The 17,967-nt window shown below is 42.0% G+C and overlaps 1 protein-coding gene across 3 annotated transcripts in view; it reads right to left on the bottom strand.

Moving 5' to 3' along the window:
* Znf512 (zinc finger protein 512) overlaps window positions 1–17,967 on the bottom strand; it is a 32,732-nt gene that overhangs the window by 2,486 nt on the left and 12,279 nt on the right. For 2 of the 3 annotated variants that reach the window (XM_004627396.2, XM_023710936.1), the window contains exons 3-13: window positions 16,601–16,791; window positions 15,174–15,269; window positions 14,792–14,875; window positions 14,092–14,216; window positions 13,658–13,744; window positions 13,172–13,270; window positions 12,397–12,564; window positions 11,203–11,397; window positions 5,001–5,102; window positions 3,651–3,713; window positions 1,966–2,064 (exon numbers count right to left, since the gene is read on the bottom strand). In XM_004627396.2, the coding sequence (XP_004627453.1) occupies window positions 1,966–2,064; window positions 3,651–3,713; window positions 5,001–5,102; window positions 11,203–11,397; window positions 12,397–12,564; window positions 13,172–13,270; window positions 13,658–13,744; window positions 14,092–14,216; window positions 14,792–14,875; window positions 15,174–15,269; window positions 16,601–16,791 (1,309 nt within the window). The remainder of the gene's footprint in view (window positions 1–1,965; window positions 2,065–3,650; window positions 3,714–5,000; window positions 5,103–11,202; window positions 11,398–12,396; window positions 12,565–13,171; window positions 13,271–13,657; window positions 13,745–14,091; window positions 14,217–14,791; window positions 14,876–15,173; window positions 15,270–16,600; window positions 16,792–17,967) is intronic. The other variant, XM_023710935.1, reaches the window with a different exon arrangement.

A 17,967-nucleotide genomic window follows, 5' to 3' on the forward strand; every position in this document is an offset into this window, starting at 1 on the left:
AACCCTCAGTATTCATGTTTACTTGCAGCGTAAACACTTTGCTATAAGTAAATTTTGGGTTGCAACTTGGTACTTGGTCTCTAAAAGGTTCACCATCACTGCTGTAGAGTACAACAGACAACTGCAAGCTGGGTATGCTGGTACTGGCCTGTAACCCCAGGACTCTGAGGTTACAGTCCATGCAGAAAAGATCAAAAATTAAAGAGCAATCTGGACAACCTGGTAGCTTAATGAGACCTTGCCTTAAAATTCAAAAATATAAATAGGTGCCAGGCATGGTGGTGCATGTCTATAATCCCAGCACTTGGGATTACAGGCAGATTGAGGCAGGAAGATTGTTGCATGTTTGAGACTAACCTGGCTACACAGTGAGCTCAAGGCCTGTCTCAAAAACAGACCCAAAAAATTAAACACTGAAGATAGAGCTGAGGATGTAGCTCAGTGGCACAAGAGCCTGTCTGGCAAGTGCAAGGTCCCAAGTTTGAATCCCTGTACCTAAAAATTGTAAAAATTAAAAAAAATTTCAAAAGGCTGAGGCTCTTTTTTCTTCTTCTTCTTTTTTTTTTTTTAGTGGTACTAGTGATCAAACTTAGGACCTTGCGCTTGCCAGGCAAGCACTTATTCCACTGAGCTATCTCCCCAGCCCAGGGCTGAGGGATATAGCTAATACAAAGACCCTGGTTTCAATCCCCAGTATTTCATCATCATCATCATCATCATCATCATCATCATCATCATCATCATCATCATCACCACCACCACCACCACCACCACGTTTTTTAGTGGTACCAAGGATCAAACTCGAGACCTTGTGCTTATGCTGCTGGGCTACATTCCCAGCCCATCCCAGTATTACAAATAAAGTAAAAAAAAGACAATTGTAATATATAAGCCTATTTTAAGGACCCGATTTCAACAAACCAATTCTATAAAACAGAGAAGACCACAGTAGATTAGATGTGGTGGCACACATGTGTAATCCAACCACTCAGGAGGCTCATGCAGGAGGTTCACTGTCAGTTCAAGGATAGCCTAGGCTACATACTAAGTTCAAGGCCAGCTTGCACTACATAGTCAGACCCTGTCTCAAAACCCCACAATTTTAGAGCCCAGCATGGTAGTGCACATCTATAATCCCAGCACTTGGGAGGCTGAGGCAGGAGGATTGTTTTGAGTTCAAGATCAGCCTGGGCTGTTACAAAGTGAGCTCAAGGCCAGCCTGAACTGCATAAAAAAAAAAAAAAAAAAAAAAAAAAAACCCACAATTTTTTAGATATAATTATATGGGCTAGGAAGATAGCTCAGAGGCATAAGTACCTGCCTGATAAATGCAAGGTTCTGGGTTTGATCCCTGGTAAGAAAACAAATAAATATGTAATATATATTGTTTGTATGTTTTTAAAAGTCCTTATGTCTTATAAAATAAGACCTTTATACTTCTCTAGGCAGCATTTAAGTAGCCTTGGAAGCAGGCTACCTCTGGACATTAGAATGCATAGAAAACATGATACACAGCATTGGGAACAAGAATGCTGGACATGTAAATTCAACTTAGTTTCCTGATGCCTCATTTATTTGGATCTAAAACAGTTAGAGCTCAAAGATGCATTCACAATAACTTCAAATATTTACCCAAAACAAAGCAATTACTCATCCAATTTTGACACATTCACAACAGAGCTACAATTTGTATGTCTCACTGCCAGACAGCTCTGAACTACCTGAGATCCCATCAGGTTGCATGGGACAGTCACACATGCCACCCAATGGCCAGTCATGCATGTACCCTGATGGTTTAAGCCAGCAGGAAGGTATTAAAGAGTATTTTTGCTCCTATGTCTCAGTAAGTACTACTGTGTTACTTTCCTTGACAATCCTAGACCCTAAAAACAGATGAAAAGCACTGCTCTTGTAGTTTATATGCCAAAGGGTTATAAAAACACCATGGGAAAGCTGACACCTCACCTCAGCATGGACAGAGTTGATGTGATACTTGACACCACTCTCTGACACAAACTCTTTCTGGCATAGAAGACACTTGTATTTTCCAGCCACAAAAGTTCCCTATTTCCAAAAGAGAAAAGAGAATTACTGGTTAATTCAAGAGCACTTACCTGTGCAGAAATATTTGAGATGAAAAGGGGAGATTATACTTCAGCAAAGGTAAGAAGAATAAAGACCCACAATAGCAGCATATTTAGGAAAATTATCTTAAGGAATCTCTCTGGGGCCAGATAGCTCAGCGGATTAAAGTGCCTGCTCAGGAAGATGCAGGGGTCAGGGGTTCGATTCCCAGCCTGCCATACAGGCCCCACCCCAGGGACGTGCTAAGATGCGATTGAGACTGGGCGTGGTGGCGTGCCTGCAATCTCAGCACTTGGCAGGCTGAAAAACAGGAAGGATCACTACAAGTCTGATCTCTGTAGTGAGACCCTATAAACCCTGTACTAAATACATTTTTTTTTTAAATATTTATTTATTTATTTATTTATTTATTTAGTGTCTGTGTGTGGCCAGCTCAGCCCACCAAGGGGCGGGGCTGGCTGGCATGTGGTGCTGGGGGATTGAACCGCAGTCCCTGTGCTTCGCTTGGCTTAGCTTGGCTTAGCTTGTTCTAAGTAGGTGCTTTAGACCACCGAGCCATCTCACCAGCCCACTAAATACATTTTTAAAAAAACAAAACAAAACCTCTCTGAATGCAATTCTGCACCAAATATCCACTCCTACTTTTAGCACCACTTGATGTTCTACTTGTACTATGTACCATGCCATTTTTTTCTACCTCCTCAGGTTCCTTCAACTTCATAATGAAACCTCTCAAAAAATTAAAACCAGAGGCGGGTGTGGTAGCACACATCAGTAATCTCAGCACTTGGAAGGCTGAGATAGAAGGATCTCAGTGAGTTCCAGGCCAGCTTGGGCTACACAGTGAGTTAAAGGCCAGCCTGAACTATATACAGAATGAGATCCTGTCTCAAAAAAAAAAAAAAAACCCTCTAAAATGTTCTGGACAGATCCGAATCGATGCCTATAACTTCCTTGCTGCACTGATCCAAGTGCCTTCCCTCCTCTCCTGCAGTTTCTGGTCCTCATGGTGCTATTTTATGTGAGGAGATACTCCTGAGTAGGACTGAAAAGTGGGAGCATTTTCCACAGCTCGTGGGTTGTAGGATACCTCCTGGTCTACATGGAAAACAGTGAGCAAATGGCTGGCTGTAGGCTGACATCCCATCCTATCTCCCATCCGGTCTCCCATCCCTAGAGGCCAGTACAGTTCAGATGAATTTGGAAGGTCTTCACTGGTCCACATAAGTAAGCAAAATTTGTTCTGGGATGTTTTGGACCCAAAAAAAACAGCATGCCAGTGTGGGAGAGGCTCAGGTGGAGCTTCTCCTAGGAATGCAGAATTCAAATGTCACTCCAAAGTCCTTTCATCAGTGTATGATGGCTATGTTGGCCTTTCCTGCATTTTAGATGAATTCTGACATCCCATTCAATGAGTCCGAGAATTTTCATGGCACAGAGGACTAAAGCAGGCTCTAATAATGACAGTGTACAAGATGAGTAGATGTTCACCCAAACTGAGTTCTTTTCTATGTCAAACTGTTTTAGAGGACATATTAAGAAACCAACTTTAAAAAGTTACAAACCAATGTACACGAGCCAAGGTGAGCTTTAAGGCCAGACACACTACTGTACACAGCCTCACAACCCTAAAAAAGAAAAAAAGAGGTAAATGTGATAACACATAGAATCCTTTTCTTAGTATCAGACATCAGAATACATAGAGAGCATAGCAGGATAGTGATCACTGTGGAACAAAAATGTCAGCTGAATAAATTTAACCTAGTTCCCCATTGTCTGATTTATCTGGAACTTTAACACTTATACATACAACATTTACTTCACAGAAATACAAAAAAATATATGCTTAGTATGTTTACTTATTTATTTATATTTTTAGGGATGGGTCTACAGAGTGTTCAGGGTCTCACTACTAGATTGAACTCGTAGTCATCTGCCTGTTTACAGCCTCCTAAGAGCTGGGATTACAGGTGTGTGCCACCATGCCCAGTCTCAACTGCTGTCTCAGTGCACCCCGGGGGCAAGATAAGCACAGTAGGCCCAGGGATTGAACTCCTGGCCCAATATGATTAGTTTAAAAACCTTTAAGTGCAAGTGTACCTCCCACTTCTGTATTTTCCTCCTCAAATTACTGCATATACAGCTCTTGTAGCAATTTTTCAGATGATGGCAAATGTATGCTACTCCTGCTATCAAGAGCAGAGCCTATTTAACCTCCCTCTGAGTTTCCACTGGCCCTTAGATGCTGCTGATGCAAGAGTGCCATGAAAGTGATGCTGTACAAATTCTGAAGAGGCCAGAAGAAATCTTCAGCTTTGGCTACACCAGATGGCACACAACTGTGGTCCCATCTACCTGGAAGATGAGGCAGGAAAATCATCATCTCAAGGCTGGCCTGGGCAACAAAATAAAAACATGTCTCAAATGAAGTAACAAGGGCTGAGCACATAGTTCAGGGTAAAGCAACTGCCTAGTTTGTGCAAGGACCTGGATTCAATCTCCAGCATCACACACAGACACACACACAAACAGATCTGCAACTTCTGCTTTGTCAGAATCCACTCCAAGTAGTCAGTCACTGTGTAAGCTGCTGGTAATCCAACTGCCCCGCTAGAGAGAAAAGCAATATAGGTATCCAGGGTCCTGACTAAATGCAAAAGCATAAAAGCCAACTTGGACATTACAATTCCATCTAGCTAGAGCTCCAGAGTGATCCCAGCTGAGGCCACACAAAGTAGGACTAGTCTTCTGTTGGCTCACCCAACAGAATTATTACTCTACAGAAATATCAACAAGTAAAATCTCTGTTACTTTAAGCAACTACACTGCCAAATGCTTCATCATGAAGGAATAACTAAAAAGAAGAACAGATACTTGCAATACATTTACTGAATAAATGAAAGACAAAGAATCACCTGGTTAGGACACTGAATGCGATGATACTTCTTGATATCTGTCTTCCATTTGTGTAGTACTTCCTGGCTGAAAGTAGGCAGCCCAGGTCGAGTATATTTTAACTAGGAGACAAGAAACAATGCATTATAGGGGTGCAACTCCCAACCAAAATAACAGAATACCTACCTCCTCACACATACCTCTTCAGGTTATGTACCTCAGGAGTCCACAGGTATATGCAAACACAGTAAGATATAAAATCCTCTAAAGTTCATGTTGGTAAATATAAGACTACTGTCTAAAATTTTTTTTTTTTTGTATTTTCTTTTTTTTTAATTTTTTGTATTGGAAATTGAATTCAGGATCCCGCACTTGCAGGGCAGGCACTGTGCCACTGAACTATCCCTCTGCACTGAAAAGATTGTTTTTCAATAGAGGACAGAAGACTTATAAAATTTTTTCTGTAGATAAAACAGGAAGAATGACAAAGTATTAAAAAGAAGCTTTTCATAAAAATTGAAAATAACCAGGTGCGGTGGCACACATGTAATTCCAGCACCATGGAAACCAAGAAGACAGTGAGTTTGAGTGTGAGTTCAAAGCCAGCATAGATTACTTAGCAAGATCCTGTTTCCGAAAAAAAAAGAGCAAGGAATACAAATATGTACAATATTGCTATACTCATTCAACAAAAATACATGGAGATGGCAAAAGATCTAAATCAAAATATTAATAGTGGTATTCCCTATCTGACAGAATTTTGAATCATTTTAATCTTATTCTCGTTTATCAGTATGTCTGTATTTTCTTCAATGACCTAGGCTGAGTTTTAATAGCTGGGTTTTTCTGGTTTTGTTTTTTTTTTCTTTTTATGAATTTAAAATAGGGTCTACAGGGTCTCACTACACAGATCAGACTTGTAGTGATCCTCCTGTTTTCAGTGTTCCAAGCACTTGGATCATAGGCATGCACCACCATGCCCAGTCTCATTCACCATCTCAGCGTGCTCTGGGGGCGGAGCCAGCATGGCACACTGGGGATCGAACCCCAGTAGTCCACTGAACTATCTGGCCAGCCCTTAATAGTTTTTAAATTTTTTTTTTTTTTAATTTTATTTATTTGTCTGTGTGTGTGTGTGGCCAGCTCAGCCCACCAGGAGGCGGGGCGGGCTGGCATGTGGTGCTGGGGGATTGAACCGTGGTCCCTGTGCTTTGCTAAGCTTGTTCTAAGTAGGTGCTTTAGACCACTGAGCCATCTCACCAGCCCCTAGTTTTTAAATTCTAAAACAACAACAAAATGTTAAGGCAGATCATATGAGAAACATTAGAACACAAAGCATCATCTTTGCTTGTGCTACAAAAGTAGTTACTGCTAGCTTGCCTTCCTTCCCACATGCTTGATTCGAGCTACATGTGCAGCTGGGGATGTATATAACAGAGCTACATGGGCAGCTGGAGATGTACAGCAGAGCCCGCACCTATGCAGAGAGGTCCTGCTTGGCCCTCAGCAGAAGAGCTGTGTTTTTGGCCACAAATAGTCCTGCTTCAACAGTGGATGCATCTCATACATGCTGGTTCTCCGCAGCAGAATAACAAACCAAAACTTACAGGCAATGGGGGAAGGCAGGTGCTGAAGGAGCCTCTAGAAAAGCTAGATCAGGGCACACAGCTGGCATTACTCTCCTCTACAGCTAGTGTAAATGTGCCCGAGAAAACCCTTTTACATTGAGGGAATACTTACACAAAATTCTAATTACGTCATTTAAGGGCCAGGGAGACAGTTCAATAGAATAAGCGCTAGCCTGGCAAGCGAAGGTCCTGAGTTCAATCTCCAGTACCGCAAAAATAAATAAATAAATAATAACATTATTTACCTAAACTTTGTAAACAACTGGAAAAATGAAGAATCAGCATGATCCCTATGAAGATTTATTACGTGATTTCCTGGACATAATGTTAAGTGAAATAAAGCTGAATGCAAAAGGTAAATAAAGAAATAAGGCAAAATAAGAAAATATAGACGTATCTGATTATTCACCCATAAAACTAAAGAAACAATCCAAAGAAATTAGTAAGCTTGGTTATCTTTAGGGATAGGCAGGAATAGGGCAGAAAGGAAAAATGGGAATGTAATACTTGGAAATAGATACTGACTTCCTTTTGTATAGGTCTGGTTTAGAACAGTGGCAATGTCCCACAAGCCATCAGAAATGTCCACGCACTCAGAAATGATTAAATACTTTAAATTCAATAAAAGGTGGGCACACAGGAACATAATGAAGGAGGAGGGCAAGACAAAAGTCAATCTAAGTTGAAAAACATGACTTTGACCATAAACTGTAAGGCTAAAGATGAAAACTACTGTACATACAAATAAGTAATATTTTCTAGTTAGTATATCTGCTGCTTTATAGGGGAATGGATTAGCAGATCTGACTACACAATGTTATACCAGATTTCAGCAAATTTGTAACTATTCTGTACAAAACCACAGACTGATGTCTCTATTTTGGACAAAAGAGTTAAAAAATGAAACAGGAAGGCTACAATGAAATTTGTATGGTTGCACTGCAATCAAAATATGAGCCTCGGGAGATGATGCATGCCTATGATCCCAGCACTCGGGAGGATGAGGAGGGAAGACCATCACAAATTCAAGGTCAGTCTGGGCTACATAATAAGCTCAAGCCAATCAGAATCTACATAGCAAGAGTCTCTCTCAAAAATAAAAAAAGAAATAGGTATCTTGGGCTTTTAACATACCTACAGATAGAGGGGCAGAGAAATATGGATCTATCCATATATATGAATATACAAATATAGTGGAACTCTGCACCAAGAAGGCACAAAAGCAATAAAAGCCTAGGAGGAATGAACATACCTAGCAATGGAGTCTAAATTTCTAAATATATTTTCTTGAAAAGAACCAAGGTCTCCTAGAAAAATGATTGACTCCAGGGCTAGGGCAAGAAACATCTATGCTAAACCTTCACTCTCCTCTGGTGTTAAGTAGAACAGTGCTTAAAAAAAAATGACAGGAAATGTCAGACAGACACGAAAGTCCATGTGAAAGAGCTCTTAATAGCACAATCTGGTGTTACTGAGCAGTTACCAGCACAGGATTACAACTCACAGAATAAAGCAAGAAACTAAGTATGTGAGTGTCTAGATAGCTGGGTCCCCGCAAATTCTCAGATTCCGCATTTGCTGATTGAACCAATTAACTGTATCTTTTTCTTTTCTTTTTTTTTTTTTTTTTTGGTACTAGGTACCAAACTCAGGACCTTGTGCTTGGCAGGCAGGCACCTGTGCTGCTGAGTTATATCCTCAGCCCTTAACCAACTAACTGCTGAAAACAGGACCTTGTGCTTGCCAGGCAAGTGCTTATTCTACTGAGCTATCTCCCCAGCCCCCCAAAAATACATTTTTAATAAAAAACATTCCTCATGCACTGAGTATGTATAAACTTGTTTCTTGTAATTATCCCCCCAAAAGTCATTATTTACATTGTACTGGGTATTATAAATAATCCAAAGATGTTTGAAAGTGCATGGTAGGATGGGCATAGGTTTTATACAAATACTACACCAAGGTAAGTCCTGAGCATCCACAGGTTTCAGTATTCTTAGGGGTCCTGGAACTATTCCCTTACTAATAACTAGGGACTGTATTAACATAAATAAATAAAACAAAAGGACAGATTTTTTTCACACTAGAACTTCAATTTGGGGCCAGGTAGATGGCTCAGTGGAATAAGCACTTAGCTGGCAAGCACAAGGGCCTGAGTTCAATCCCCAGTTCTGCCAAAAAAAGAAAAAGAACTTCAATTTATCCTTGCAGAACAAATGACTGAATCAAATTTTCATTAGGCCACAAATATAGTAACACATGTTGTAGGCAAGAATTGTCATCAAAAGGGGCTGGGGAGACCCAGTCCTAGCCCAGGTTCAGTAAGTGTGTGGGAGAGCTTCCTCTTCCCCCTACTTCACCTTGCCCCCTCCAGGCACAGCTCAGGCCTGGCATACACGCCTGGGGTGTAACTCTGCAGCTGCAATCACTGCAGAGAGTGTAGAGGATAGATCTACCCAGCTAGTCCAGGAGCAGAACATCTTGCCACAGGAGCACAACAGGTTCACCCTCAAGGGCAGCAACGGGAAGGAGCTGAGCACAGCGGCCAGACCCAAGCCAGGCACAGCTGGATAAGTCCAAACTTTGTAGGGCTGCACCTGAACTTCAGTATGTGCGAAGGTTATAACTACAGCAAAGATCTACAACAAAGGTCAGAAGACAGTGCTACACAAAATGACGAGAAGGAACAAAATGCAACCTCAGAACCCAAGCCCACCTGTAACAAGTGCAGAGGACACTAACACAGAAAAAATTGGAAATCACATAGCTGAAAGCAATGAATCAACGGCTTCTGAAATAAAGAAACAGCTGCAGAAAGATATAGAGGACCTCAGATTGGAAATAAAAAAAGAAATCCCTGAATTAATAACATCTGCACTAAAGAATCAAATGCAGAAACATATGGAAGAAACCCAGTGCCCACCTAGAACAAGTACGGAGGACACTAGCTCGGCTCAAATGCATGAATTAATAGCGTCGATAGTAAATAAGCAACAGCAGAAAGATATAGAGGAAATCAGAGTGCAATTCTTTTCTGAAATAAAAAGGGGCTGGGGAGATGGCTCAGTGGAATAAGCGCTTCCCTGGCAAGTGCAAGGGCCTGAGTTCAATCCCCGGTTCCACCAAAAAAAAAAAAAGAAAGAAAAAAGAATTGTCATCAATGTATGCTAATACAGGTGGGCAAAAAGTAAGATGGTCTCAATCTTCCCAGAACATATTAACTAATTTTGGGGAAGACTATAATTGTACCATGGAGATACCTGGAGACACACCTTGGCCAATGCATCAGCAATCATCATCTATATAAAACACAGCAGGAACATGTAGCTTCTGACACAATGCAAACAGGCATCAATACTGCCTGGGTGGGTGATACTCCTACCAAACCACGTAATCTTTGCCCTGACCTTGAGAAAACGCCACACAAAACCATACTGATAAATATTCTACAAAACAGCCCACTAGTACTACCAAGACATCACTCACAGAGACACAAAGCCAGGACCACATTAACGAACTAGAGGAGGAGGAGACAGTAAGGAAATCAAAGGTGGGGTTCCCATGTGGCCTGTGGCAGTTGCCAAAGGTGCTGGCAGCAGTGGGAGCTGGGCAGAGACTGCCCGGGACATCTATACCAGTTCTACAACTGCTCTCTAAGTCTAAAAAGCACACAAAAAGTTCTCACAAATATACGTCCTTTCTGTCCATAAACAAAGCCTAGTGGGGCTGGAGAGATGGCTCAGTGGTCTAAAGCACCTACTTAGAACAGGCTTGGCAAAGCACAGGGACCACGGTTCAATTCCCCAGCACCACATGCCAGCCGGCCCCGCCCCCTGGTGGGCTGAGCTGGCCACACACACACACACACACACACGCAACATAAATAAATGTAAAATAATAATAATAATAATAAAATTTAAAAAAAACAAAGCCTAGAAAGATGCAAAAGAAGCTGCTAAGAGTGAAGAAGCTTGGTGAGGGAACAGAACATGGACAAGCTGGTAGGCTCTCAATGTTGATCATCATTTTCATTCTGAGCCACAAAAGAAGTTCTGTTGCTAGCAAAACAAATGGAAACCACTTACCTCTTAAACCACTATATCTGCACAAAACTGATAGAAACACACTGGATGATGAGCAAGTAAAAACTCCTACCTGGGAATTTCAGGTTCCTTGTGGAAGCACCTCAGAATTCAGAGGGCCATATGGGGACTTCCAAAACGGACTGTGAGGGGCTGGTGAGATGGCTCAGGGGTCTAAAGCACCTACTTAGAACAAGCTTAGCAAAGCACAGGGACCATGGTTCAATCTCCCAGCACCACGTGCCAGCCAGCCTGCCCCCTGGTGGGCTGAGCTGCCCCCCCCACACAAATAAATAAAATTTAAAAAATTAAAAAAAAAAAAAACGGACTGTGAGGCTAAGACCTACCTGAATCCAAACATGTGAGCCAGCTCAGATGTGCTCCATCTCCAAGAGGAAAGAGGCAGAATATTCTTATCATGTGCTTACTTACGCAAGTGCCTTTATTTTTCTCAACATCACACAGAGAATTAAACATAACGGTTTCAAAAGTAGTATGAACTTCCACCCTACCTTCCGGTCATCAGGTACCAGGTCCTGGAGCACTTTCCTCTTAGGCCACTCCTTGGCCAGTTCAACAGAGGCCAGCTCCTGCAGGTGGTACACAGCAATCTTGGCAGAGCGTCTCTGAACTCGCCCCCCACTCTTTGCTTCCAGATTCATCTCCTTTAAGCAGTCTGGCTGTCCTGACTCCGGAAAGAAGGAGACCTGCAATAATGAGGCACAGCAGAACACAGGCTGAGAAGTGGCTGCTGTCACTAGAGATAAAGGCTGTCTTTCCTACTCTAAGTATCAAAAGGGCTGTCTATCAGCTTGCTAACCTTAGATATCAAGCCCTGCCACATTAACATTATTCATAAAAAAATGCTGCTTAGCAGAATAAAATTTGTTTTTGTTTTTTTTTGAGACAGGGTCTCACTATGCTGTTCAGGTTGGCCTTGAGCTCACTCTGTAGCCCAAGCTGGCCTCGAACTCACAGTGATTCTCCTGCCTCTGCCTCCAGAGTGCTGGGATTACAGGCATGCGCCACCATGCCCGGCTGTTCTTTCTTAATAAGTGAAAAAAAAGGATAAAAAGTCAAGAAACATTCATATACAAAGATTTTAATCACAGAAACACAAGCCTGAAATCCTAGCACTTAGGGAGGCTGAAAAGGTTGCATGGACAACATAGTAAGATCTTGCCTAAAAACATCAATAACTACATAAAACAGGCTGATGATGTAGCTCAGTAGTAAAACATACCTGGATAGGACCCTTCAAAAAACAAAAAAACTCCAATCCATACCTTGTAATATATACAAAAAATAATTCACAACAGACCAAAGTGCTAACCACAAAACATAATATTTATAAAATTATAAAACTTCTAAAACTGAGGACAAAAAATGTGTTTGATTCTGAAGTGTCACCTTGGCTAGATTATGTAATCATCGGCAGCTAGAGATTACCACAAAACTTCTAAATGGAGGAATGTTTTCAGTTTCGAAAAATGATAGTTTACTTCTCCCTAGACTATACTCACACCTTTCACTGATCCAACCTAATAATGTTCAAAAGGCAGAAATAACAACAGAGTCAAGAATGAACAAGGAACAGAGACCAGAAACATTCACGGAGTAAAAGGTGACACTTAGGAGGAACCAAGAGATAGGCACTCACCACAAAGGACATCACTCACAAGGTCTAAAGAGGCACTGGTACTCACAGGTGCATGTTCTGACCTCAGGTGATATGCGAGACCAGCCTTAGACCTATATGGTTTTTCACAGTGGTGACATTTTAAGGTCATCTTCTCCAGCTCTGCAGCCTCTTTGCCACACTTTCTAACATGGTACAGATATCCCATGATGCTGCTGAAGGTACTGGAGCAACTCTGAACACAGGAGACAGCCCCACATCAGAATCTTCCATCCTCTGACATAATCCCTTCCAGATCTAAAAAGCTACGAAGCATTCACTACAACACAAAGTCACTAGTCTAATTAGCTACTAGTCTAATGACTAGATCTGACTAATAAGTAGATCTGATGAGACCCTCTCCACTACTTTCCCTTCTCCCTGGCCAGCTGTCTATTTGCCATCAGAGGAGGTTGGTGTGGTGAGCACTCACTGAGCTATACCCGGGCACGAACTCTGTGTCCAAGCTTCCTGCTTGGTCTGTGACCCAAACCCACCCCAAAATCAAATAGCCAGTAATATCGAAGCTCATCACAGTGACAGAGATCTGATTCACCATGTTTACGTAGGGGACAGGAATGATATACCCTGAAGACAGAGGAATGAGAAAAGATAGATTACTGGAAATAAGAAAGAAAAGAAAGAACTACTAAGGAGTTCAAGAGCCCTGAACAGTAGGGGCCATGCTTCTGACTTCAGGTAGCACAGAATCAGGATGTCTACAAAGGAATAAGAGAACTAAAAACAGTGGCAGACGCTGACCTGAGTCCCGGAAGGAGGAGCTGCTGTCCCTAGACTCTTACCTCTCGCATGCACCTGAGTTTTCCCAGTCTCTTTAGAACTGTTCGGAGCCGTTCCTTCTCACTTGGCTCATCAATTTCATCTCCAGTCTTTGAAATGGGCTAAAAATCAAGGAAATCATATGATTAGATGATTAATGGAGAAGACACACACAGAAAAAGAAAAACCATACAGACTCAAGAATTACACTAGTAGCTAAGTTGTGCCACTACATCCAAGTTTTGGTTCTCTCCATCTTCTGGACAGATCAGGAGGAAAAGAGGATAGAACTAATAGTTCTAACCCTCTATCTCTCATGGTACCCCTCTTTTGGGGCTAACCTAAATACAAATATTATGGTCCATGCAAAGGTACCTATCTCTTATACAGAAAGGTCTTGCTACTCATACCCCTAGGAGGTATGATGCCTCAGCCATCTGCAGTGAGATATCTTCACACACCTTAGTAAAAGATCCCCAAGGACCACACAGGATAGAAGACAAGCTTACCAAACTATTATGATTCGCCATGACATGATACTTCATCCCTGCCGAGGAACGCAGTTGTTTCCCACAGTGATGGCAAGTAAACATTTCCTAAAAGGGAAAAATTGGTGCTCAGTGGCAGGCCATTCAACAGAGAAGCAGAATGCTATCCACTGTCACATAATGAGCTAGGGACTTAGCATGTGTTACTTTTTTCTCCTCTAACAAGGTATTTATTATTTTTTCCCCATTCTACCAATGAGGAAAACAAAGCCCACAAGTGAAAAAGAAACGTCACAACTAGTATGTAGCAGGATGGGAGGCAAATACAAAGTCTATCTTTTTTTCTACCACACAGCACTGCCACTAATCAGCTCTTATTAGCATAATGAACACAAAGCAGAGGTCTAAAGTTTTGATGAAAAATCCTAATAGTTATAAAATGTCAAATAAGTAACCTGTTTGCAGTTTTCCATGTGTTTCTTCAAACCCTCTATGGTCTTCCTCCCTACTACCTGGCAGGTAGGACAGGAAACACTGCCTTTATCCACAATTTCTAAGTACCACTGTTCCTCCAAACTGCCTAAAAGAAGAGAAAGGGACACTCTGTGATCTGCAGTATGGTCCAGAAACAAAAAGCACAATACCACATTTAGGAAAAGCATAATAGGTGTCTTCCCTTTCCTGGTAGACATGGTACAGCTTCTAGAATTCATGTTTTTCAGTAACATGTAAAGTTTCAGAAACTCCTGCACATTTCCTGACATTCAGAAAATGTCTGAACCATGCCAAAGCCCATGGCTTAAAGCCTGGGTAACATTTCTCATACCAGGATTGAACAGGGAAGAGCACAGAGATAGGCAGCAGCCAGTCTGCTGAATGGTTGCTACACGCTGAAGTTCACATTAAGTGTTTTCAAGCCCTTCAATACTGTCAACAATGCTATCTTTATCATAACCACTATAGACAGGAAAACTCAGGCTCACAAAACTGAAATAAATTATGGCAGTTCAGGAAGTCAAGACAGCCAAAACTCAAAGTAAGAGCTAGGCCCCTAAGCATTTCCTCTATATAGAAATGCTTCAGTGTGTCCTTCCTCACAGACAACAACAAAGCAGAGTAAGCTACACCCCAAGAAGTCTCCCACAGAAAGCCTACCTGCTGCATAAACTGGTGGTTCCTTCCGTATACGGCGAGCCTGGGGTTTGGGATTAGGCTGAGTTTTAGGCCGTTGCCTCCTCCCTGACAAGACAGAAACTTGAAGCCTGACATGTCCCCCTGACCAACCCCCTCCAGCAGCAAAACCCCTTCCCCTCCTTTTCCTAAAACACTCTAGATTCCACTCTCTCAAACCATAATGACTCTTTAACTCATGACTCAATGAAAGGGTACAGTCAAGGCAGGGTGGTGGCTATTCCCTCCCTCCACATGCAAAGGGCTCAAAACTGAAAGGCCAAAGTCAGTATCTCTGGCCCTTTAATCCTCAAAGAATAAAGCTCAGTCATCTCAGGAAAAAGAAATAGCAAAGTGCCTCCCATACCATAAAGTTTATGCTTCTTCTGAGGAAACTGTCCATAGTCTTCATCCTCTTCCTGCCGGGGTTTCCTCTTCCCTTTGGCAGACACTCCACCTGACCCTGGTAGACAATGGAAACACAAAGCACCAGCTCGGGTCTGGTCTTGCCTTCAAAACATCATCCACAGGACCCTCAAGGGAAAGATCCCCCATGGTGCAGGCCTCACAGAGGTACTGTCACATTTTCAGGAAAGTCTATGTAACTTCTCATTAACTGACTGAACCTCTCCTCTTCCCTTTAAATTGTTCCCTTTCAGGAATCATCAATCATTTGTATTTGTAGGAAGCCTCTCCTGGTCCTCGTCTCAATCCAAGAAGTTTATATTTGTAATCCCAAAAATATATTATTGGAAGCCCACCAAGTTAATTCGAATCTACCACTTCCAGTGTTAACCCATGCTGAAAATAAAGACACTAAAGCGTATTTATAATTATGGGGAGCCAAGGGGTCCTAAGTCCATCCATGAAGATGGCTTTCCGGAACAAAGGCCTTGACCAGGGCCAAACCTGGGGGTTTTATTCAATCATGAAGGAGGTGTGGCTCAAGAATAAATGACAGAATTGTGGGAAGTAGGTGAGTACTATGAGCTGAGCTAGGTAGGTAGACTGCATTTACCTTTATCATATGCAGAGAAGGAGATGCAGAAAAAGCAATTTGCCTTATACTATTGAGATAGTATCTTATGTTTTGGGGTCTTGTGCTTCAGCTCTGATATGCAATCTTTCAAGCCTCAGAAAGTCACAGCCTCTGTCTCAAGGCTTCATTACGGCCAGCAGCATGGAGCATTGGCTCTTAGTCCTGTCTCCACTAGGCGCATATTAAAGAGCAGCTGGTGTGGGTTATCAGGGAAACATGCGTGCCCTCTTCAAAGACTACCGCCAGCACCTGGCTAGACCACTATGCATTGCTTAAGGCCAACTGAAAGGATAGAGAAGTCCTAGCCAGCTCTGTACATATCAATACAAGGAAATAAGGTCAGGATCAGCCAAAATGGAGACAACTGCTCTTCTTTCAAGGAGAGCTGCTCCAATGGTCCTCCACAGTACTGAATAGGGGCCTTGAGGAAGTAAGTTTTGTGTGACCTTAGCTGACGCTACCACTGAAGAAAGGCTCAAGATACAGGGCTCCCAGGATTTTTCAGAATGTGCCCCCTCCAGAATATGATCGTACTATCACCCTTTCCTTAGCCACTATATCCTCAAAAAAGGAGCAAACTACGAGTGTAAAGGAAGGAAACTCAAATTTGCCAAAGGAGAAGGTTTATTCTAAATCTATCGTAGAAGAGTAGAATCAGCAGAATGGACTTTAATACATTTAGAGTCACTTACAGCAGGAACCACTAGGACTTCAGAGTATCCACTGTCTTGAGAATAAGATGCTGATATTTATACCTTCAATGTGAGGAGAAGCAGCTTGCTTGATCTTCTTCATTTTCCTCCAGTATGAAGATTTTCGGAAGGATGCTGGGAAATCATTCACTTGTTCACATGAAGAGGCAGATGAAGAACCACTTAAGGAGTCATCATGAGGGATGGTGTACTGGAAACTGTTGTCCTTTATGGGAGAGCACTGGGTCCTGCTACTAACACAATGCAAAGATATATACCACAGAGAAGGTTGGTGCAAAATTCCTACTCATCCTTTTGTAGCGTAAGATGACACCAGTTCCTTGTGCAAAAAACTAAAAGGCCTGATTCTCCCTGCCCCTTTGTATCTGCCCAATACAGACAGACTCATTCAAAGGCACTCTGAGGACAGAGAAAAATAGACCCTACGGCACAAATGGCAAATCTTTTAGAGACCAAGTGCCTAACTGTAACCCAAAACTCCTTTATCACAAAGTACAATTAAACCTAAATACTAAAGTTTTAGTTTAGAAAAAGAACTCTACATTAACATCTTCTGTCTTAAGAAAAAAAAAAAAAAAAAAACAAAGTATAGGTTCACCACATAGTATAAGACATAGGTTCAGGGGGCTGAGGAGGCAGCTGAGTAGAATAAGTGCTTGCCTGGCAAGCACAGGGTCCTGAGTTCAATCCCCAGTACCACAAAAACAAAAAAACAGAAAGACATAGGTTCGGCACCACTGCCCTACACCCTGATTTGATCTCTTTCTCTCACTCTTCCTGAGCTTTCTATCTAAACCCTGAGGTCAGGACAGCCTGTCTCTTTAAGGAAACATAATACTCAGCCTCCACAGCTAAAGAAAGAATGTTATCTTGTCTGAGTTGAGCTGGCCAGAGAATCCTGGTAAACAGCTATATTCAAATTTCTTAAATCTAGTATGAGTCAGTACCTCAGGGAAGAAACAGTACTGAGAAACTACAAAGCCCAAGCATCCTAGATGACTCAAACTGCAATAAACAAGAGGCTCAGGAAGTGTGGTCCAAGGCCCCCCAAGACCTGCCTGTTCCAGTTAAACACCTGCATGGGGCCTGCTTTAGACATATGTTTTGGAAAGAGCACTCTGGCTGCTGCGTGGAAAACAGGCAAAGAATAAACAGAGTGAAAAGTTAGCTTGCTAGCACACTGCAACAAAATGAAGATGCAAAGACCCTGGGTTTAATCTTCAGTACAAAAATAAAAAAGAAAGCCTCTTAGAGAGAGAGAGAGAGAGAGAGAGAGAGAGAGAGAGAGATCCATTGATTGGGGCCAGAAGCAACATTCTGTAGGCCAGATGGAGATTCAAGAGAACACCATACAGAGCTAATAAGAATGTCACAGTATAAAAGATACAAAAAAAAAAAAAAAAAAAAAA

Source organism: Octodon degus, unplaced genomic scaffold, assembly GCF_000260255.1.
Source record: "Octodon degus isolate 3935 unplaced genomic scaffold, OctDeg1.0 scaffold00019, whole genome shotgun sequence".
Taxonomy (NCBI): Eukaryota; Metazoa; Chordata; class Mammalia; order Rodentia; family Octodontidae; genus Octodon; species Octodon degus.